The sequence below is a fragment of the Leptonotus elevatus genome, chromosome 17 (assembly GCF_054856555.1).
Source record: "Leptonotus elevatus isolate MCC_2025b chromosome 17, RoL_Lele_1.0, whole genome shotgun sequence".
Classification (NCBI taxonomy): domain Eukaryota; kingdom Metazoa; phylum Chordata; class Actinopteri; order Syngnathiformes; family Syngnathidae; genus Leptonotus; species Leptonotus elevatus.
This window is the reverse complement of record NC_141255.1, coordinates 14597747-14622396: the sequence shown is the minus strand read 5'-3', so window position 1 is coordinate 14622396 and position 24650 is coordinate 14597747. Positions and strand designations below refer to the sequence as shown.

General features: G+C 42.9%; 1 protein-coding gene across 1 annotated transcript in view; it reads right to left on the bottom strand.

The window, feature by feature from the left end:
* plxna4 (plexin A4) overlaps nt 1–24650 on the bottom strand; it is a 149314-nt gene that overhangs the window by 23574 nt on the left and 101090 nt on the right. Inside the window, exons 6-15 of the mRNA XM_086060010.1 lie at nt 17398–17521; nt 13934–14087; nt 13291–13390; nt 13085–13199; nt 6242–6442; nt 5746–5842; nt 4386–4576; nt 610–761; nt 419–542; nt 138–274 (exon numbers count right to left, since the gene is read on the bottom strand). Coding sequence (XP_085916136.1) covers nt 138–274; nt 419–542; nt 610–761; nt 4386–4576; nt 5746–5842; nt 6242–6442; nt 13085–13199; nt 13291–13390; nt 13934–14087; nt 17398–17521 — 1395 coding nt within the window. The remainder of the gene's footprint in view (nt 1–137; nt 275–418; nt 543–609; nt 762–4385; nt 4577–5745; nt 5843–6241; nt 6443–13084; nt 13200–13290; nt 13391–13933; nt 14088–17397; nt 17522–24650) is intronic.

Sequence of the window (24650 nt, the reverse complement as noted above, 5' to 3'; positions counted from 1 at the left end):
GTTTTCCCAATGATTTGAATATAATCGTATTTCTTGCGGCCGTGGAATATTCTTTTATATCTTTTATATGACGCAGTGTGTGCTTTTAATTGACTGGCTAAGTGCGGGGGTCAGGAAGGGGGTGCACGTCGACTAACTTGAGAAAGGTGCACGGCTGGTCCTTAAACATGATGGACACGTTGCTGCCGGCGTCCAGGTGGCTCCCCGTGATGCTGACTACGGTTCCCCCGGAGACGGGCCCTCTGCTGGGCTTGATACTGTGGATCCTCGGAATCTGGACAGTCGGTCAAAAATAACATGCTCACATGACATCTTGACAGTTTCACACATTGAGACAAGAACCATGGCCTGGCCCAAGTCAAAGGAGGCATTACAAATTATCTTGATTGAAGCGTGAAGACATGGATTGACCTCTTACCACAAAGTAGTAGTATTTGGATGACTTGGCCGTGAATTCTGGCTGGCACTCGCCTACGCCGACGCACACCTTGACATTCCCTGTGTACTGACTCTTCTCAGCGCGGCCCATCTCGCAGACGATCCTGTGGACGCAACATTTGGTAAACCTACCACTTCGACGTCAGTACAGAAAGCTGACTGCCCACTCACTGCTCTGCTGGGATGTAGCCGTCCCGTCTGGGCGTGCACTCCACCTCCGCCACTTTCACGTTGCCCTGGATCTCGCGGAAGTCCAAGCCGAGGTTGTCGCCGCGAATGGTCACGAGGGTGCCGCCTTCCCTGGGACCCCGCAGAGGAGTAATCTGAAAACAGAAACAAAATGGACGTTGAGGCAAAGCCAGTGACGGGGCTCTCATCTCAACTGACATCCCCTCCGGTTGACACTGATAAAAGTGTTACGGCAACTTGCAAGATGGACTGGCTCTTGATGTTGTCACTTAATTTTGGCATCATTGTAGTTTTGATGAAAACGGTTTATTTTCCGCTCGCCTTCTCCTCTTCGCTGCTCCACTGGGGCAACTTTGCCGCATTTTCCTCATAACCACCCCAACAATTTTGTTTTGGTCCATGTCTGTGCATGCGCCATAAGAAGATGGAATAGTCCATTGTAGTGATAGATCGATATGTTTTTTTTAAGGCCAATACCGATTATTAGTAGTCAAGAAGGCCGATAACCGATATTTCAAGCCGATATTCATTTGCAGTAAAAGAGGAAATATTAGCGTCAAAATTAAGAAAAAAAACATTTCTTTGTAGTTTTATACATATAAAGAATTGACAGCTTTGTTTAAAAATTATAACAAAAATTGCAGGGAAATTCCAGGGTCATCAACATGTGAGCTAAGTTAAAAACTAAGCAAGTAAATATTTCCCTAAAATTTTCTACTGCACATAAAGTTTTCCAAAATTTCAACATAATTTCTTAAAAAATATTGAAAAAAAATATATAGGGAGATTCCTTGTCAGCATCATTCTTTATAAAGTGAAAATTAAATAAATCTATAAATTCCCTGTAACTAATTGAGATACAAATGCATGTGAATGTATGTAGCTAATTTGTTTTTTTTTGTCAAGGGTCGTAAAAGGTTTTAAAAGATCTTCGCAGACAGTGAAAAATTGAATATGTTCAAAATGTCTGTGGCAAGTTAAAACTGACTGTAAACATCTTACAAATCCTCAATTTGCTACATTCGCAAGCATTCACAGTTCGGTGAGATACCAACTTTATCGGCCATCAGATTCGTAACAAAACACATTTTGACTAATATCGGCATTGGCAATTGGTCTATCCCGAGTCCATTGAATGAGAAGAAAGGCGTAGCAGTCAAACAATCATGAGCACGAGTTAAGACCAAAAAAATAAATCTTCATTGATCAGGTTTAATGAGTGTTATGGTGTCATTGGACTGGGGGACAGGTGCAAACTGATTTGGAGGTCCACAACATTACATGACACGAGAAATGGGTGCCATCAGAATGGTGATGGGCATATCATTTGATTGAACGTCATTAGATCTGCACAGATGGACGGACCCTAGCGACTTAGCTTCTGGCTTTGTGTTCATGGAACTCCCACACATGCATCCTAATGAGCTGCAGCTTTGCGGGAGAGGGATCCTCCTCGCCATATTCCACGTCCTAGATTAACAAGCCCCCCCCCTGATGTCTATATTTGCGCCCGGCGAACCACCGCGTATTGGCAAACACAAAACCGAGGTGGAGCGAGAGAATCATAAAAGCGAGTCAACAAGGCGTCAATTAAAGTTGTGACGAGATAATTGAGGATTACGTTGCGATGCAAAGGCTCAATGGCTTTTTTCCCCTTCTCTGCCTCACTTTTCTATCCTTTCTGTCTTTACACCACCACTCTTGAATGTCTTCTCCTCCATATCGTCCTGAACCCCCCCCCCCCCCCCCCCCCATTCCGTCAACGATGTGCCGACATAATCTGATTCATGCCGCAATAAAGGTTTATGCTTCATTGCTTTCACCAAATCACAGCGGAGGTTGCGGGTCAACACATCAATCTGGGATTACATTTCCATTCCGGCATGCCCGCCTCCCATTTCTCTGTACCCGCCATTCCGCACGAGCATGCTTGGAGGGATTTGTTTCCGGCCCTTTCCCCTTATTGCTTCATCAGAGCCTCCTCCTCAGGGACGTCGGTGCAGAGGACATTACCGGGCAATGACCGTGTGATCTTCATCCTTTTCCTCCATTCCCCTTCATCTGGACATCCTTCTTTTTGTTTTTGCTCATGTCCTCCCCCTAAATGGTCCTCGTGTCTTCTGTGGACCTTCACTTTTCCGACAAGACTTGTGAATGTGCCAGTTGGCATGTATGGCACTTTTCGTTGTTTTAAAAATGACTTTAGTGAGCTTAGGAAGCGCACTGGAATGATTAGCCAGTGGTTTCAGTAGTTTCTTAAACTATATTACGTCGTATTTCCGAGATTTTGAGCTGATTTAAGATGCAGTGACACAGCAAGTGAATCGGATTTTTACTGCCCTAAGCATCAGAGATGGGAAAAGTACTGACATTCTCTACTTGAGTAAATGTACAATTACTTGTGTAAAAAAAACAACTTTGTTAAAAGTAAAAGTACTCACTCAAATAATTACTCAAGTAAAATACAAAAAAAGTACAGGCTCTGAAATGTACTTGACGAGTCGAAGTAAAAAGTATTTTTACCGGATGTTTCCTCCTACGTCAATTTAAAATAAATTAGCTAATGGGGCAAAAATGGGCAGACACTGGCCAGTTGGCTCATTGACTTGCCCTGCGTCGAGTCCACAGTGTTGAGTATCACTCGCTCATGTTGCTGGTCTACTTCTCGCTGACAAGATGAACCTTTTTTCATATTATTGACTGGCAGTCTGCAGCGATCTTAAAAGGAACCCCGACTGTCATGACAAGTTTGCTCATTTATTATTTATTTGGCTGTTACTAACATAACTATGACATGCATTCATTTCCAGTTTACTACATTTTGTAGGGACGGACGCCATTGTTATTTACGTCGCAACGCATTCAAGTGCTTAGTGACGTAGCGGCTGGCTCTCTGCAGAGCAATGTGAAACGCCTGTAAAGAAAGCAAGGTAAGCCTCCGTAGCATTCCTAAAGAAACAACATGCAATCGGGAGAGTCACTCTCCCCCACGCAGTGCTCTCGTCATTCACCAGACGCATTCAAGAGTTTTGATCGTCCCTTTAGGAACGCTGTAGAGGCTTACCTTGCTTTCTTTATAGGCGTTTCGCGGGACCCTGTGTCACGCGTCATATGACTGGCGGAGCCAGGAGATATTGATGGCTACTTTTTCTTCCAGGTCATGTACTTGAATCGTTTTCATGCATTTCAAAACAAAAGTAACGACTTTGTTTTGAAAATGTATCGAGTGAAAAGTACAGATAGTCATCATACAATCAGATAAAAGTAAAGAGTAGTCTAAAAACCAAATACTCAGGAAAGTACAAAGTACTAAAAAAAACTAGTCAAGTACAGTAATGAAGTATTTGCATTTCATTACTTCCCATCTCTGCTAAGCATGGTACTGAAACCCTCAAACTGTGTATTTGACTTCGGCAAAAAGTAGAGGAAAGATTTTAGACAATAGACCTTATGATTCTGCTTCTTTTTCAAAATCAAACAAATCCTTGATGACGAATGTTTTTGCCAAGAAGCTTTTCATGGGCTGCACAATGGACTAGTGGTTAGCAGTTGCGATGTTTGGGTTTCAAATCTCAACTCTGGCTGGGAGTTTCCATGGTCTCTCCAGTCGGGTTCTGACCAGTCCAGGGTGTACCTGGCCCCCGGACCAAAGTCAATTGAGATCGTGACCCTATTGCATCTGATAGTTCGGACCCTAGTCCAGACCTCATAAACTGGGCTCAACCAAATAATTTGAAAGATTGAGAGAGGAGTGTCACCTGGGTAATGCGCGGGTGGGTGCACTTGCTGTTGATGCCGTTGTGCTCCAGCCACTGGTTCTCGGGGTGCGGGCAGTGCTGCTTGAGCGTGCAGCGGTTCTCGCCTTTGCACCACACGCAGCCAAACAGGGGGTCCGCTTTCAGGCACAGGCCGCAGCTCCCGCGCTGGGCGTCGCACTTGTACAGATGAACTGCTCGCCATGCACACAAGGAAGAAAAAACAAGAAGAGGGTAATTAAAGAGGGAGACAAGAATTACAAACACGTTTTCATCCAAAGTCTGAATAGGTGACAAATGAGTGCAAATAGGCAGAGAACAATAAACAGAAGAGTTTCTTCGGCTTATTATGCTATTATCTGCGGTGCCTCGCGCCCCCGCACATTTAACATACTATCACCATGGCAACGGGCCAGACGTTTTCCTCCTAATTGCGATTAGACGGAGGTGTGATGTGTCCGTCTTGTGATGCCCTGGGAGATGATAATTCTCCTTTTCTGATGCTGCTGCCTGGGAGCTATCACATGTTGCTTTGTAGAGCACATGCTTAAAATACACGGCTGTCATATAATCCACCGCATTTCGTGGCTATGTGAGAAACACTTATGTACATTTTTGTCTTAAAAAATAAATAAAAATAAAACATTTTTATGTTTTGGGGATGAAACTAAAAGCAACATACCAAAAACGTATACCGTATTTTTTGCACTATAAGGCGCACCTTCAATGAATGGCCTATTTAAAAACTTTTTCCATATTCGATATAAGGTGCACAGAATAGAAGCTACTGTAGTGGCTGGGGTTGCGTTAAGCATCCACTAGATGGAGCCTTACTTAACCAATATTGATCCACATATAAGGCGCATCGGATTATAAGGCGCACTGTCGGTTTTTGAGATAATTAAAGGATTTTAGGTGCCTCTTATAGTGTGGAAAATACGGTAAATGTAAAAACTGGAAAAAATGGACAAGCGTTTTTCATATAGCAGCGATGATTTGGTTCCTGGAATTGACATTTAACCAGGACAATACTTTTCGACAAAATGAAACACAATTTCTCCTCACTTGTAAGATCCCAACCGGTTTTTGATTTCGGTTCAAAATGCTTGCATTCGTTGTCCACAGTGATGACGAGAGGTGAGCAAAGACGTGTTGAAGTTAAACACTCCACCAGGAAACATCAGGCCAGGCTTGCTGCTGCACTTCAGCACTCGCCAGCCTGTTGCCATGGAGACTAACTCCGAGGGCAGGAGTGGCCCTACTGTGTGTGTGTTTTATAAAATCTAACGCTAATGCTGACGTTACATACGTCTGTGTGTGTGCCAATGAGCAAATTAGAAGCACACATGTTTCCAACACTCACCTTTGTTGTGGGCAGGGTTGTCGATGCTAAAGTCGCCGTTCCAGATGACGGTCAGCTCCACGGGAAGGCTGCTCATCTCCATCCCGTCATAGAAGTACTGTCGCCACGGCAACCGGGAGGGAGGAGGGAATAACACGGAGTGGTAAGGGAGAATGTGTAACCGAGTACAAAAAAACCCAAAACACGTTCTGCATGCAACAGGTGGCTGAAGCAATCACACACACACCTTTCAAAGACAATTATGTGTCAGAATCATCGTTTTCGGCAAGATTACAGTTTTCCTCCTTTAGCGCTCAATCAAAGTACAATATTTGGATTGTGTGATGATTATACACACTAATCCCACACACACACACAAGTAGTCAAGAGTGATGAGGACAAGCATAAGGAGGAGATGCTTTTGTATAAACACAAGAGCGGCATAAAGCCTTCTCCATGCTAATCTGCTGCCGACACTCAGAGTTGTGCTGTATTCTAAGAGGGGGAGGGCGCTCACCGATGTGTTCTGACACTGCACCGAGGAGCTGTTGAAGCGCAGGGCGGGGACGCGGTGCTCGTTGCCCTGAATGGTCAGCAGGCATTCGTAGCCCCGCTGGCCCGACTGAGGTTGGGGCAGGTTCTTGGCTCGTAGAGTGATGGGCTTCACCACGTTCACCGGCACCAGGATGCGCTCGGCCGGCAGCAGCTGGGGACACTCCTGGGAAAGACGGAGACACAATTGGTAAGGATGCTCAGTTTTGCTCAGAATTGGTAGAAACCAACAACTGTGGAGCAACCAACAAGAAGTGGCGTTTAGAAAAACTTTGGAGACACAAATCCAATAAAACAACCCAAAAAGACAAGATAACAAAAGTCTTGTTACTGCTCGGTGCACTATAATTCTTGGTTTTTACTAAGATATGAAATGGCAGAAACCTAGAACTGTGGCATGCCTCATAACAAGTGGACTTTAGGAAGACATTTGAAGCAAAAATACAATAAAACATGCCTCCAAAAAATGAGGAGATGAGTCACATGGTAGTCTTGTTGTTGGCTGAACTACAGTTGATGGTTTCTAGTATGCTAAGAAATGGTTGTACCCACAAACTGTGTATTTTAGGAAGATCTCAGCTGCATAAATCCAAGAAAACAAGCCAACAAATGAGGCGCAAGAGTGACGTCATCAGAATGAGAGTCCTCTTGTTGTTGGATACACGATTGTTCTTGGTTTCTGCCATTTCTCAACTTGGTAGAAACCAAAAACGGTGACTTTTCCAACAACAAAAGGACTTTGAGGAAGACCACGAAAGAAAAAATCTAAATAGGCAGAAAAATAAGAAAAAATGTCTTGAGAAATGAAACGAATAAGCATGATTGTGGGGCTGCCAATGAGGAGATGACTATCCATAAAAAATACAAAACAACAAAAACCAGGTAGTGTTGCGGCGGAAGAGATGCCAAAGTGGAACTTTTGCCTATATAGAAGAAGAGGAGGTTAGAGACAGAATGCACCTAAGAACGTTCTTGAATTGTTGGTTGTTAAAAGTGGATGTCACCTTTTATTGACAATAATATGTTATATGTGACCTCGCTAGTCTAAACATGACATTCTGATTAATATTACATTTGTGAAATATGAGTTATGTAGCAAAATTCAGCCATTTTTCTCCATCTCAAGGGGCGGCCATTTTGCCACTTGCTGTCGACTGAAGATGACATCAATGTTGCTCAGGGCTAAGGCAATAACCAATCAGAGCTCACCTGTCCGACGATGCGAATATTTACAGAGTATCTGACCAATGACCAATCACCATTCCCCTGTTTTCTGAAGCTGAGCTGTAGATTGGTTGTTACGTGAGACCTGAGCAACATTGATGTAATCTTTAGTCGACAGCAAGTGTCAAAATGGCCGCCCCCTGAGAGGGATAAAAACATCTGGATTGTGCTGCTTAATTCATATTCCACTAACACAATATTAACCAGAACACCATATTCAGTCAAGTGGGGCTGCGTAGAACATATTACTGTCAAAAACGATTTGGGGGGGTTGACTTCCCTTTTAAAGGTGGGAGAACTGAAGAACATAATGTCAGTGAGGAAGAAAAATAAGTGACGGGATGAGCTTGGCATGTCAAAAAGTAAGAAGAATAAGATGAAGAAGAAGAAGTAGATAAGGCGAGCCGGCGTGGCGGCGCACGTTTACCCGGGCGATAATGCTCGTGTGGAGTTTATTAAAAGCCACTTGATTGGGTTTGCTTGAGTGACTGACTGGATGGCTCCTCAGCGAGGGGAGTGACACTATTCACAAAGTCATTATAGATAAATGACACACACGCACAGAGCGAGAGGTAGTGTGTTTGCGTTTCATTTGCAGACGTTTGGAGAATGAATTTAAGTGGTTGGGCGAGCACACATATACTTAATACACTTGAACAATGGCAGCCGTTCATGCGATCCGCCTGACGCAGGCGAAGGCGGACAAGTGTGACTTAAATCTAGCAGGCGCAGCTCTATGTTGATCGCGCCGTATGCTGCCTGATGACGAGGTGTCCGAAGGCAACGCAAATTGCAGCCAGATACAAGGAGCACCTCCTTGAGATAAACAACACAAGGCAGCGGCGTTCGCGTCGTATCGGCTGCCATGGCAACATAGAGGGCTGCTTCAAAATGCACCTTTGCTACACTCATGATGAATATTTTAACCATTTTTACAAAGTAAGTGCCGCCAAAAAATACAAATACGAACCCTATTGATGTTGCAGGACTTGAGTAGGATTTTGTATGATTTTTTTTTTTTTTTTAAATAATTCTAGTAAATTTAATTAACAGCATCTTGATTTAAAAAATAACATAGGCTGCATAGTACAACTGTATACAAAAAAGTAATGTAGTACAAAAAGTAAAAACAATAATAGAAATTAAACCCTACCAATGGCATTTTTTGTGTATTAAGCATTAAGATTATTATGTATAGAATTAAAAAAATAATAATAAATTCAACCCTTTAATTATTAAATGTACATTTATGTGAATTAATGTCAGTATTTTTTATTAAATATTTTATATAGAAAAATATTTTATAAACACAAAAACTACAAAAAAATATTAAAATATTTCCCCCCAAAATAAAAAATTCGCAACTAACTCCCTAAGCTATCAAATGTAAATGTAAACTATTAAGTACACATGCATTACATGCTAAATAATATACATAAACAATACACAAATTGTGTGTGTGTGCGTGCATGTGTGCGTACGTACATGCTACTGATGCCAGCCGTCACCTTCCGAGATTAATGTCGACGTTGCGTTGATGTAATGTCAGTTGTGTTTATCGCCATCCTCACACCCCCTCCTGGACTCTCGGGATGTGATAAATAATAGGGGCGGCACAGATACGCCCAACGTACACAGCACACACACACACATTCCCATAAATAAAAACACCAAGCCGACTGCGCTCCTGAGGGATGAGGGCGGAGAATGACGGCAAATAGGAAAAGCTAAACTGTGCTCTGGGAGAGGTAAAAGTTACGCAAAAAAACAAAAAAACAATACAGCATCAGGTCATGCATGTTCATTTATTGTTTGGGGTTCTGATGTCATTATAATATATAGTAAAATTGGATTTCCTTACACAAGTTATTAGGTAAACCACATTTTATTTCGAGCACAACCATTAAGCAAAACATTGCATTAACGTGTGCTTTTTGAGCATGCGAGTCGCATCACAGGCGCGTTGCGTTTACATTAGATGTCGCATTTGTTTTTGTAATGTGAACAGTGCATAAAAAGATCGGATTTAACAAAAACATCCAAATTGGGCATCACGTCCTGCAGTATGAACGTGCACACAAACACAGGCAACTTCCAAATGTTTACTTCTACGGAAGCCTGTTGGGCCCGAATTAATTGTGCGAACCCGCTGGTTCAAAACATAGCGAAAATATTTGCTAACTTAAAGTGATCAGTAAACTCCGACACTTCTGTATGTGACTGTAGAAAGATGTTCATGGACTTTTATTGGTGAGCACATAATGAGCCCAGAAGACAAGAAGTCTCAAGTCCATGGCATCCTCGCCAGCCGATACTTGGCGCTGACCCCGCATTGCCTCCGACTCCCTCGCACCGTTTCTTTCTTGTCGGGGAACCTGCTTCGATCTGCTAATTGGAGGCTGGTGGGAGGTGTGAAGGGCGGCAACGGCGACCGAACAGGAAACGGCGTGGGAGCTGTGAAGGCCTCTTTCTCGGCGTAGTTTCAAGTCCTCGTAATTATAGCCGGCACGAGGTGCGAAGATGAATGACATATCTCCAGCTTTCGCACGTTTCCGTGTGGAGATCTCGACCGAACACTCTCCTGAGGTGCACTCATCACCTCGACATTTCCAGCATCTCCTCATTAAGTCGCTTTTCTACTGGAATTCTGCTGCTTACAAAATCTGCTTCCTTCCTCATATTACGGTTCTTTTGCTTACGTTTGCAAACCCTTTTCCAATGGACTCGCTCACCTCCAGCTCCCAACTAGCAGCTATTAAAGTTGGCATTTAGCTGGCTTAATCAAATCATCCTGATCAATGCAGTTGTGGTAAATAAACTCCTTGGAATTGATCAGTGTGACTTGAAAGCACTTAATGCTCCCTTAGTGCTGGGCGGTGGTGGCTATTGTTTCTCTGAACACGTTAGGATCAACTCGAACAAAATGTGGTTCATAAGAAAGTTAGAACCAAAGAAGAGCTCAACAGGCAGGTAAACATTGCTAATTGGGTAAACAGACACAGCTTATTCCCACTGTAACGGTGTGACTGGGAATATTTTTGTTGTCAAGCTAATCCTGCTGGCTAAATCCTTGAGACGCATGAAGGACAAAGTTTGGCAAATGTCTGAGCCGCGTACCCAGTGCCACCGGCGGCATGAATAAAACAGCGCCAGCTCCATGCCCGGCATGGGTTTTAACGCCGCGTCGCTTCGCATACTAATGACCGGCTCAACCAGTGGGGAGAGAGAAGGGACGGCTATCATTAGCATAGCGTGGAGGGATTATTCCCAAAGCCGCTCACAATCTCTTCATTGTATCGGAGGTGGAAAGATCAACGGCGACTTGTTGCCGTTTTGGGAACGGTGGATGCGCGTCCAGAAATCCGGGGGCGAGTCCACGACCTCGGATGGGAGGGGTTAATCAAAAGCAAATGAAAAGTCATTAAGGCTGCAAAACACCTGCTTTACCCCAATGCGGCTCATCAAAACGGACCATGTCATTAATGTGCAAATGCATAATCCCTCTCGCTTTATTTGTGGCTTTTCTTGAAAGTCAGCAACACAATGGGAAGAGGATTGGCACATTATTATCCTCAGTCAATATTGACCAGCAGCGCCTGAGTTAATTGGAAAAGTAAACCGGCAAAGACTGGGGCCTGACTAAGCAGACGGTTCAAAGGGATAATGGAAGGCGTCGGGAAGGAGGGAAAATAATATCACGCGCGCAGGTTGAATGGCTCCGGGGAAATATTGGTGCGAGAACACAATGGCGAGCAGACTGCTCATCAAACCAGACAATCTGGCCCGCCGCGTCCCTGCGCTCGTCCAGACGGACGCCAGCGCTACTGATCTTCATCATTGCTCACCTCGGGCCACGATTAACCGGCCACCAACTCCCAGCAAGACCGCCCTGCCTCGGAAAAAGTGCAAAACACACACACACTCCCAAACCTTCATTTAACACATTCTTATCAAAGGGAGACATTCCCTGCATTTGAGAGAATTGCAACAAGCACTTCATCCGGTGCGGTTCGGGCTGGGCAAGTGGGCAAAGCGGAGGCGGCTGCCAATAAGATGGATAATTCACAGGCGCTAAAATGTCTCAGGGAATAGGGACGGCCACCCCGAAATAGCTTTTCTTAGCTTCTGCCGGCCAAGCCAAATTGCTGAGAGGTGATTCAGTCTCCAGGACGGCCTCCATAGTCTACTTCTATCTCATGCTTTGATTTGCGTTTGCTAGCTAACAGTAGTGTTCATTTTATCCGCCATTTTTAAATGTTGTCTGTTTTAGTCCAGTTTCAATCACGCTGGTTAGTTTTTATCGTAGTTAGTCAACCTCATCCCGTTTTTATTTAGTACATTTTCAGTCAACGATAAATCTAGCATTTAGTCTTTATTTTAGTCCAAGAAAACAATTGTATTCGTCTAGTTTTAGTCAACAGAAACTGTCATGTTTTAGTCTAGTTTTAGTCGAGACAATGATTTAACCTCTATATTTTTTTTGTTAGGAGATCATGTTGAACATTTCAGATCTAAAACTATTTCACATAAAATTTTCTCTCATCTTTTTGATGAAAAACAACTTGATACACAATTACAGTATATGAACGAGTGGCTACTATGGCTCCATGCTATGAGCTAGCAAATTAGCCAGCATTAGTTAGCGGTCAGATTAACATTATTGTTGGAACGTTATAGCCGTTGCATTAATGTTATGTTATAACTATAATTTCCTTTTTTTTTTCTTTAAACTTTTCACCGTGAATCCACCTCCTGTCTGTCCCACAAATTTGTGCATGTTGCACTCGCTAGCTGCAGATTTGAAAGGGGTGTGTGTCACTGTCACATGACAGTGTGACAGTGACAGCATTTTACAAAATCATATAATTTTCATCTAGTTTTTGTTCATGAACTAAAATGTCCATAAATATTAGTAAAGTAAAGTACATGTTCGTCTTGTCTCGTCTTCATTAGTCGAAGAAAATGCATACTCATTCAGTCCCAGTTATTGTTTATGAACAAGAGTTTTAGTCTAATCTAGTTTTAGTCTGGTGAAAAATGTGTCTTGACGCAATTATTTTTGTTTAGTTTGCATTGACGAAATTTACACTAGCAAACAGCCAATCAGAGTGAGAAATTGTCACCGCCAATTGACGCCATTTTGTGTTGAGCAAGGTTCTGTATTTGTGTGCATTTTACTTCATAAAACCATGACTGTGGTTGGTATGATGAACAATTACTTCTCAGCCATGTTGTTTGCCACCACACAGCCGCGCCCCTGCTAAACGGGCTGAATGTTTGGACTGGTACAAAAAAAATCAGCCCTGGCATTTTGATTTAGGCCGCGTCCTGGTATAGCCCAACTCTTGCATAACGTGTAGATCTGCCACTGATGTTTTTTTGATGATGTTTCATTTTGCTGTCTATATTTAACATGGATTAACGGACTGGTCCCTTCAAATTGTGGGCCAGTGTCTTGGGGTAAAATGTAGGAAAATAATAATTTAAAAAAACTGCATTGGCCCCGAAAGAGGCCGGCCCACCGGGCATCTGCCCCGCTCTAAGCTAGATGGCCAGACCAGCCCTGGACCGAAAGCAAACTCACCTCCGGTTTCTTGACACGACCCTCCTGGAAGGAGCACGTGCGCGGGTCGTGCGTGCAGTCGTGCCTGTATTTGCACCAGTGGCACTGGTATGGACTGCTCACGCACGACAAACACCTACAAGGAAAAAAAAACAAAAAAACCTTCAGTGTGCTCACTTCGGCTGCACAGTTCAAAAACAAAATTTGCAACATGATGTAAGACGTACGACTTGTGCACGCTGCAGTTGTAGAAAACGAAACTGGTGTTTGCGAACGCCAAGCCGGTCTCCTTGGACTTGAGATAGAGTTGCACGATCTGGTGGTCGCCTGGAGAAAACACAGCGTGCGTTACAGTGTGGAATTTTATCACTTGTTCACACGCCAATAGAGGAGCCGCAAGTGTTCCGCTTGTTGCAACGGTATCTTCGGGGGTGGGGGGAGTGCATCCCTGCAACCTTGCAGGAGACGATAAGGTGGGAACACGTCTCCCTCGGGATGGCAAGCGCTCTTTGAGGGAGTCTCACACGAGCCAAAGTGGGAATGTGATGAAACGCTGTACCTCGTCTCTGTCCTTTTGTCTGGCTCTAATGAAGGGCTTCATGTTTAATTCATTATACACACACGCGCGCGTGCTGGCACACGGGTCACCTCGCCACCGTCAAGGCGGCCCACTCATTCTGCTAGCCTGGCTAACAAAGAGGGAATCATTCATCAATCAAGGTAAAGCACCCCTGACAGTGGATCCGTCCTAATTAAGCCCCCTAAAAGTTACCTTGAAGGCTGCTAACTTTGCCTTCCTCCTTCCCAGGCAAGAACTGGCTAATTAGTTCCAGGAGAAAAAGACGGAAATAGAAGTTGACGCTTCCTTACCTTTGTCCACGACCACACGCGGCATCTCCTTCTCGGCCGGAGAGAAGCACTTGATGCGGTTTCCCTCCACCAGGCCGTTCATCTCTGCCAGGTCCTCGAAGGTGCAGTTGACTCCCGCGGAAAGCTCCGGCACGTTGTGGGCTTCCAAGATCAACTTCGGGAGCACAAGACAGACAAACGGTGTCAACATGCTCTGCATCGGTCATTGACAGGCAGGGAAATCATGTGAAATACCAAAGATGAGCCATTTTTTCATTCCTAATCTTTAATCTTTCATATAGTTTTTTGAACTTTTGCTTTAAAAAAATTTTTTTTAAGAATGTTGGATTCCAGTAGAATCAATTCAACTTTGAAAAGTGCTCAACTAAGAGAACAATTAAATAGAAAACCCTGGCGTCAAAGAACGCGTTGACAGGAATCAATGAGATTGTAAAGAGGCAAGTCCAGACAGGATTGGTTAAATGTGGTAGGTTCTACATGTAGCTGTGTTTCCATTACAGTTTTTCGCAAAAATAAAAGAGATAATGTACTATTTTGATAAAGTACAATTTCGGCGCAATTCTCGTAATGTCCTTTTCTCGCGAGATCTCGCAGTTTTGTAGGAGGTGCTCATGATGTTTACGGAAGACGGACGCCCGGAGTTGTTAAAATGACTTTAAAAACATCTCTCTCCCCTCATCGGCGGGTTCGGGCATTTGGTTTTAATGTTGTGTGTGTGCGCGCTTAAAACTTGTTATGGTGCAGACGGATGGATTTCAACGAGGACGAGCGCCATATGTCTCTCGATTGCTCGTTGCCCGGGGTAACGGCCATTTCTTATGCAACAATATGGAGCTTGCATCGAACGGCGGGATTGGCTCTCTAGCTGAATCGGTTTGTCCTGAAAAAGACTTGTTATCCCCTCAGGAGGCCGATCCGACACGAAAGTACTTCCTACTTCCTTCCTCCGTGACAGAGCGTGGGGTCACATGACTACAGGTAATGCGCAAATAGTGTTTCCACATACTTTTGTGAAATACTTCTATTTCGACACGTCTCAAACACCACCTCATGAGAGCGTAAAAACTTTTTTGCAATATTTGAGAGTTTTTTTCCATTACCAGCTTGCTTTTGCGCAAAACTGGGGGTAATGGAAACGCACCTCAGTCAAATTCAAGCTTTCCAAGATCAAAGATATCACATTAAAGGGCTTGTCCCAAATTTTGCTTTGCTCATGAAATTGTTTATCTGCCATTGAAAAGAGAATTTGTGATGACCAGTCCTGTTCAGACCGCTGTCGCCTTTTCCTATTGGGACTCGGGACATTTTGAAACTGACATCAAAGAAATGTAGCCTATTTTTACTTGAGCTCCAGCTTTTGAATGAAGATGTTAGATGGCAACCTCATCCCTGGCCCTGCTAGACTGAAATCAGCAGTTTTCCCGAAAACAATCACGTACATGAAACTATTTGATTTAGAAGCATGTTTTTTTTGTCCAGTCAGAAGAGCTTGTAATTATAAACGACTTGTTTTCCAGCTGAATTTAGGTGAAGAAATGCAAAACTAAAGGAAGAAGTCCAATGTTCCAACCATGTGGATGTTGCTGATGATAAAAGGGATGCAGATTTACCCTCTCCACTTAAAAATGCAGCTTCAGCTCAGCACCTGGTGGACTTTTGTGCGGTTGAAGACAATGGGGGGGCGGCGGCAATCGTCCTTGAATATAGAGCCGGGGAAGCAGGTGGACGGGGGTCAAGACCGGAATATAAATATTGATGGGACAAGCACGTCTGTGGCCGTCCTCGGTCAAGGCTTTGATTTGCGGCGAGGCCCGTTCACACTTGGCCAGAGCTGCCTCAGCAACGGAGGAAGGGCCGAGCTCAGCTGTTTTTAGATTGTGCATTAATGAAGTCGGACCGTGGGGGTCTAGGCCTTCATCTCTAACAAGTTCTTGTGTTGCTTTTCAAACAACAATAAAAACAATCCCATTGTCTTCCTAATATGAAGTCAAAGAGAGGTGAAAGAGGACGTCTTGGTCCAGCCTCCCGTCTGCCATCATCCACTCGGGGAGACGCACGGCGTTGTCGCCTTAAGGTAAAACCCCACACTGGAAAAAGGTTAAACACTCAAGCGGGGGCTCTGAATGAGCCCGATCACATGACATATACACACACGCAGTCTATGAATACCATTAAAGTGGCCCAGAGGTGGAAAAGCAACAATGGTGTGCGTGACCCTCGGAGCAACACAGATGGGAAATGATCATTCAGGCCTGACCTCAGTAAATCAAATAGTATTGTACAGGCGGCACGCTGGCTATTCATGCACAAACCATATTTAAGGCTCAAAGGGGAAATGGAAATGTGAGCTGTGTTGGAATTTTGAAGTGGTTGCAATAGCAAAAAAAAAAGCTGCTGACTGGTGAGAGGGCGAATGAGTTGGATGTGTAAACAAAACCACAAATAAAATTAAAAAAAAATGCTTGATTCCGGTCAGTTGGTACTTTGGCTTTATTTTTTTCTATTTAATTTCTATAGTGTTTGCATAAATTGAATGCTTAAGACGTGCAGTCCATATGTTTGCATAGCATTTATGTTTATGCTGCACTTGCTTGGTAGAATTTCATAAAGTTGGAGTCAACGTTTACTGCAAGTCAAAAAGTTTACCAAGTTAACTTTATTTGAAGAAGATAAACATATTTTATATTAAATCATAGCTCATTTGCTCTTATTTTAGCAGAAGCCTAACCTAAAAGACCAAAACATTCACGCATAATGAATATGATGTTTAAAAAAAATTTTTTTTTTTTAATTGAATTTAATGCTTGTGATTGTTAAAAAATACATGGAAAAGAGGTCCTTGGAATAAAAAAAAAAAAAAGCAACTACATTGTTATTCAAAATCTACGACGGCGTATTAGGGCTACGTAGAAAAAAAAATTCAGAGGGGGCGGAGGGATAATATTCCAAGAAAAAAAACCTCACAAATTTGCCACTTTAAAAAGTCGCAAATGTACACGTTTTTTTCTCTCAGAATATTGCCCCCACCCTCTGAAAAAATATATTTATACGTGGCCCTAATACGCCGTCGAATCGGCTTTCAATCAATTTTCTTTCTTTTTTTATAAAGTCAGAGGACAGATTAATAGCAATTCCATTCATTTCAATGAGGAAAGCTGATTTGAGATGAGCGTTTCGACAGAACAAACTAAACTCATACTGTATTCAAATACTTGCGGCGGGCCGGCAATAAACTATCCGGGGAAATGTGCTGCATTTAGCTGCCAAGCATCCCGATACAATGCCAAGCAAATACTATGGGATGTTAATGAGTGTTTCATTGGACATTGGATGTTGCTGTTGGCAGGCCGCGCGGCACGGCCCATGTAAAGTGCCACTAATCAGGAACGAGCGCACCATAATCACGTCGTCCGAGTGTCAATCGATCTCCGGCGAGCTTCATAATGAAAAGCACGCCGACTCACCGTCACGCTGAACTGGGACACGGAGATGTTGTTGGGGTGCACGCTGAGGCGCACGCACTGCTTGATGTCGGACGCAAAGCGGCGAGGCTCCGACGAGCGCTCGCATTTCTCCTTTCTGGTGCACCTGCGCGAGGAAAGAAACACAAGAAAGGCATTGTTATGCACGATGCGTATGCATGCACCTGTTGGCAACATTCCTCCTATTTCCTCACGGCGGGAGGGAGGGGCTAGTTACACGCATTACAGTGGTCTGTGAATGGAACCCCAGTAGACATAGGTGTGCGTTGAAAAAGCGTTGAAAAACAATGGCAGCTTTATGTGTGTAAGTGGAACGGGTCCTTTGGGAAGGAGGCAGGTCTTAATGACTGGCATTCATGGGCAATGCAATATACATATATACATGTATATATATATTAGGGCTGGGTTTAAAATATTGATATATCAATATCGAATCAATATTGCTTTTCATAGCCCTATATCGATTCATAAAACTATGTATCTATACTTTTAATGCGGCTATTTCCGGTAAATTAATGTGCCTGAGGCGAGCACGTACTTGTTCAAAACCTTGTGTGAGCGTTGTTCAAATGTGCCCTTCTGTTACCCCAAAAGGAGCCCGCAGTGCTTACAAAGAAATGAAACAGCTCAAGCATGAGCTGTTCCGAGCTGCCGCTTGCTATATAACTTTAAAAACAGGCTGTGTTTTAATGCAAGTGGGTCACATCGCGGGTCTCCCTTTCGAAAAAAATACACACATGCAAACACACACTGTTTGGACAGATGCACTATGGAAAAGCTTTTCTTTTTTGCAGTAGTTTTAAATGGCTTACCTTAACTGAAATTCTTCGTCACATTTGAGCCAAAAGTAGAATCCTGATCGTTTAGTGCGCATTTTGCTGCTCTAAATAGTAAATAAGTCATACTACACTATAACTTACACAAGACTTGGACTTCTTCCTCTACTTCCATTTGATGGTTGTCAAATACTTTTGCTTCTTTAGCATAGATACCTATGGCTATGAAGAAGGCCAATGGCGGTAATGCATGACTTCTTCTTTGTTATGGCGGTTGGCAGGTACTTTTGGTGCATTACAGCCACATTATTAAACGGAGTGCATGCATGTGGCAGTAATTAAACTGTACATTAAATGAAAAAAAAAGCGAAAGACTAAACACAAACCCCCTCCCAAAAGAAGTAAGGTAAGAAATTGGACATAAAAACACAAAATGTGGATGCATAATTATGCACTATGACTGTGTCTCATATAAATTTGTTGTTATTTATTTATTAACCACTGAAACCTTAGCATAAAAACCGTCACAGGAATGTGAATGTCGTGATTTGGGTTAGGGTTAGTGTTAGTGTTTTTGCCACTTTATTTACATAGCACTGTGGTTGTAATTGATTTCAATAATTATTTATTGTTTTGATCAGGTCATGTTGAATGATTAATGTAACTGCATTGGATTCAATTATAAATGTAAATATTCATATTTTTACTAATGCACCAAGTAAGAGAAAGACATTTCTACTATTTGCAAGTCTTCCAAATAAAAGTAAAATTGGTACCGTATGAAATCCTTAACTGAATTGAAATTCAATGTGAATCGTGAATCGAATTGCGCCCTTCTGAATCAAATCGATTTTGGAAATCTGAATTGATACCCGGCCTAATATATATATATATATATAATATAAGTAATTAGGTATTGGTTATTTTGCATTGTTTGTCATGATTGTGGCCCACAGCAGATCGCCACATTCACAATCAAACAGAGCTGGACTGGCCATCTGTAATGCAGGGCAGATGCTCGGTGGGCCGTTGTCTTTTAGGGCCGATGTGGTGCTATTCAATTATTATTTTTACTACATTTGACATTTTACCCCAGAAGACCAGCCCACAATTTAAATGGAGCAGCCCATTAATCAATTTACCATATAGAGAGCAAACTGAAACAATAAACATCAGTGGTAAAGCTACATGGTAGCCAAGGGTGGGCAGGAATTGGGCTGGGCTGGCGGACCTAAGTCCAAATGCCATGGCCAAGTGCCAGTCCAGCCCTGGAATGAAAGCAAATGTAATTGGTAATAAAATGTAAATTTTTAAAGCAGAGTTTACTTGAGGATCTTGGGTAATCGTTAATATGATATGTTCACAAATCAGACCTTGACACAGGAAGCAGGATGTGGAGGAAAACTGAAATACTTTATTCCATTCAATTACAAGGAGAAATGGTGGTACTATTATAGTTGTAAATAGTTTCTTTGCATATCTAGAAAAGTTATTTTTTTGTATATGCTGAGGACCGCAAAAAAATGACAGGTGGGCCGCAAATGGACATGATCAGGATGAAATAATATATCTATTTAAAAAAAAAACTAGCAAAAAAACACGAATAATTGGGGGGGGGGGAGTCTTGCTGATATACATTAAATACAACATGTCTTATTTTGCAGAGGGGATCAATGACAAATTAAGCGGCTTGAACATTACAGCCAATCACTAATTTTGCATTAAAATGCTAAATATCGTCCCATCCTGATCCAGCCCATCAGATTGAAGTCTTACTATTAGTCATGCCCATCCAAATAGTGACCCTAAAGTGGGGCAAGTGGCTTCATTGTTGTTATCGGCCAATATGTGTGCAGACATCATTTGTCTCATTTCAACCCGGAGATTCGAGCGATTGTTCTTCAGCCGCCCAACATCTCCTCATTTGCTCAGCAAACACGGCTCTTGTCTGCGAGCCGTTTGACTGACGGCCGCCGCCGCCGCCGCGTGAAAGGCGAGGGGCGAGCTGAAAGGATTAGATTGGCCTTGAATGGCGACTAATATGCACTGGCTCTCACCCGGGAGCCTTTGATAAGCTGACGCAATTAAGAGGGAGCGAGAGAGAGAAGGCCACAGTTGGATCTGTCGCCACTGCTGTTGCTGCTGATGATGTGTGGGTGATACATTTCATCACGCAGCCCCCTTTGATGAGCTAATCCGCTCTTTTGTTGCAGATGAGGTCAACACAGGCCACAGAGGTCACCAATCAAGACGGACTGCCAATTATATATTCGCTGGTTTGATTATCATCTCATATGCTCCGTGAGACAAAATCAAAATGCTGCAGAAAAGTTTGACTGCTCAAATTTTTTGGGGGGCTCATGGAAGTCCCACAATTCCATGTCCAAGTACAAGCGTAAAAAAAAAAAAAAAAAGGTTTGATATGATTCATGTGTTACAAAAAAAGTCCAGCTCGCAGCCAATTAGTATAAACCTGTGCATTACCGTACAAGGTAAGCATGGAAAAAGCCAGAAATACTTTGCTAATAGCCCCGAGCTGTGTGTGCTACCGTGTCACACTCTAAATGACACACTTCTCCATGTGGAAACACACACGCAGTGCTGCTATCATTATGAGTGCTGGTCCACGTAGCACAAACACGCATGGAAGCGCCCATGGGAGAGTCATTACCTGGCTCACTGGCCGTGACCCCACTGTGGAACCACACACACACACACACGCACACACACAAGCACACACACACATGGTGGAGCATTAGGAAATCCATCCCTTCCATCAGTGAGTAGAAAATGACACTTAAACTCAGTTTAAATAACGCCAATATGTCAGTATTAGCGGCCACATGCATTGACCTGACCTCACATCTTCACCATCATGTCCTTGTCATGCCGACACTCATAATGTGCCACGATGAGGTTTGGAAGCCAAATCACACACGCATACGAACACGCACACACAATGAGTCCAGTGAGGGGAGCGAGCTAATGGAGACTTTGGTGTGTGGCGCGCTTATTAGGCCATTTGTTTGGCACGCTGGACGCCACTGCTGTCCCTGAAGATGGCGTTAAGGTCGCGTCTTGGCTATAATACTCAACTCAACTATAACAACCATTATATTAAAAGCAATTTTTAAATATCTAGCTTATTGGAAAAGTATTTACTTTATATATAGGCCTATTATATGATGATTACATTTCTTATCACGATTAACCACTTATTTAAAAAAAGCTTATCAGCATTTTTTGCCCACCAAATTTGAAGAGCACCTGTTACATGTTAATTTAATGTTATGAGGACGTCTTCTACATTTTTTGATCCATTGCACACTCACATCCCCCTCTTTTTCTAATCAGTTACTTGCATAATTAAAAATGGAAAAAAAAATCTGTAGTTTAACAAATATTCTGAAAGCAAACATTTATTAAATGCTTTACTTTAATGCATGTGGTTATGTTTTTTGCTCAAACACCACCTGCGTTACCTCCATTCAAAATTAATAGTGGGATTAATCTGCGGTAATACATAAATAATGCAATATTTTTTTGTGATTAAGCAATAAGTTAACGCTTTAACTTTGACAGCATATATATATATAAGGGGTGTCAGCCGATTAACATTTTAATTGTAATTAATCGCATGGCTTCAATAGTTACCTCAGGATTAATTGCACATTTTATATCAGTTCTAAATGTATAAAAAAATGTACAATCAAATATATTTTTCCTAAGTTTCATACTCTTGTTAACATTAAAATGGAAACAAATTTAAACTAATATAAATATGTCTGAATCATTTAGTAATTAATAATACAGTCATGTCATAATAATTCATAAAATTGAGTTACAAGTAAGTAAGTTTAAATTACTCAAAATTCACACACAGTATCTATCTATATATATATATATATATATATATATGTATATATATATATATATTTATATATATATATATATTTATATATATAATATGGATGTGGGATGTAAATAGTGCACTTGAATGTATTTTGAGTGCACCAAACAACAGTACAAACATATTGATCACCTTGTATGAAAACCAAGATGGCCATTATACGCACTGTATGCAAACACAGTGTGACCTCTGATATTGATTTTTGCTGCATGGTTTGGAATACAATACTCATAAACGTGATTAAATATCTACACGTCGGCGATTATGCATTTTAATGGGCAAATATTAACATGATCAATACAATACTGTCAGTTTTCCTCAGAGTGATCACTTTTATTTACTCCGGCATTATTTTCCGCTCTGTGCGATCCGTCAGTCCATCACTCAAGGCGGATGAAATGCAACCGCCTCACTTCGTTTAACTGTCATCGAGCCCCCCTGTCTCACCAAATCCAACCCCCCTCCCTCATATCAAGTCATCGCTGAATCGCTGTCTCATGCAGTGTGTGCGTGTGCGCTTCCAAGCAGACACTGAGCGATGGACCTGACTTCAAAGTGTGTGTGATAGAGACGACATGTGTGTGCGCGTGACAGTGACAGTCGTGAGGCAACCAGGAGGTGCACGGCGCTTCGTTCCATCCTGACGCCCCTGTCACTTCTTTCCCTTGTTCCCTTCCCTCAGCAAAAGGTGGAGTTGGGGGGTGAGTTTACAGGTGACATCTGGTGCCCCCTCGACACTACCACCTCCATTCTGGGGACAGCCATCCTCGCTTGGGCATACATCAGACCGTGAGAATATATATATACACGTACACAATGAGACACCCATGAATGGTTGTTTGGACTGCTAAGTGTGAGTATTTAGCTGATGGTTGAAAAACTCCCCTTTAGGAGCTCTTTTTGCCGACAAAGCACGCAAGTGTTTGATTCCAGCCTGACCAAAGACAATTAGTCCGTGGTGGTTTTAATTAGCATAAAGTCGCTAATGAGCACTGGTAGCAGAGGTAACGGATGAGCACGAGCTCAGAGACACGTGGCGGCGGCAGCGGCCGCCGCGAAGAACAAACATCCAATGGTTCTGCCAATTAGTTTTTTTTTTCTCCGGCATTAAAGGTTACTCATCTGACAGCAGCAGAGACGTCCCAGGAATACGTTTTCAATTTGGGAGACGAGAAGAAGCTCGGCAGCATGACTTGCAAGTTTCATTCCGCCATTTTGTGTGTTTATGGGATTGTTGCATTGAGTTTGCGCATTTGATTACCGGCACTTTGATTACACCTGCTGTTGTTTGTCTATTCATATCCATATATCCAAAGTAAGATTTTAAGGCTGTTTTTTGTTGTTAGTTTGGGCAGAATTGTCTATAAAATGTTGGTTTGCTATCCGTTTCACAAACAAGAGGACCACTTCAAGTGTCGGGGAATCAATGCTTGAGATTGTCCGTGCAAGGAAAATTTCAAGCAGCACATGAGATTTGCTCTTTAAATGTGGCCAAATGAGGCCAAGTGGACAGAAGGAGATAAGAAGAACGACTGGAAACGTATATACGAGCACTTTGGGAATATTCTCGGGCCAAAGGGAGAGCTCAGTGGCCTAGTGGTAGAGTGTCCGCCCTGAGACTGGGAGGCCGTGGGTTCAATCCCTGGCCGGGTCATACCAAAGACTGTAAAAAATGGGACTCATTGCCGCCCTGCTTGACACTCAGCATTAAAAGGGTTGGAATTGAGAGGTTAGATCACCAAATGATTCCCGAGTGCGGCTCCTGCTGCTGCTCACCGCTCCCTCAGGGGATGGGTCAAATGCGAAGAACGAATTTCGCCCCACCTATGTGGGTGTGACAATCAGTGGTACTTTAACTTAGCTCCAGATCACAATTACGAAGCGTTAGTTATCACTGCAATAGCCCACAATTCAACTTGGGCAAACGCGCCGTCCAATCTGTCTGCCTGTCACGCTTGATGGCGGACTAGACGGCCTAGTTAGCCGCTGGCATGACTGACAGCTGACAGACTGGAAAAAGAACGGCCCTTGACGAAGCATATGGGCAGCGGAGACTAGTTGGCGTGTGGATGGATGTCAAGGAGAAGAAGAGTACGAATTAAGCATTTCCAAGCATGGAGCCATTTTCCAAACAGCTCCTCCTTTCATTTCATGCCATATTTGTTGAAGTTTTCAAACATCAAACAAAGAGAACTAGGATAAGGCCCTGTCCACACGAAAGCAAGTTTCAATGTATCCTCACAAGTTTCTTACCGTTTAGGCCGTTTCGGAGCTTGAAAACGATCACTTTTGAAACCGGGCTCCAGAGTGGAAAGATTTCAAAACATGCCCCGTAGGCGTCCGTCTGGACACCATATGCAGAATACTCCTCCAATGATGACGTCATGGTCGCAGCTCGATGACGACGCATTGTCGCAGATTGATGACGTATGCACTAATTCTCCGTCAGTCTGTCGACAACAATGTCGAATCGCTGTGTCGCAGTGGTTTTGCGCAGCCTCCTTAGCTTGCTTATGCTTTTGCAGCAAAATATTTTCCTTATTTTTTTC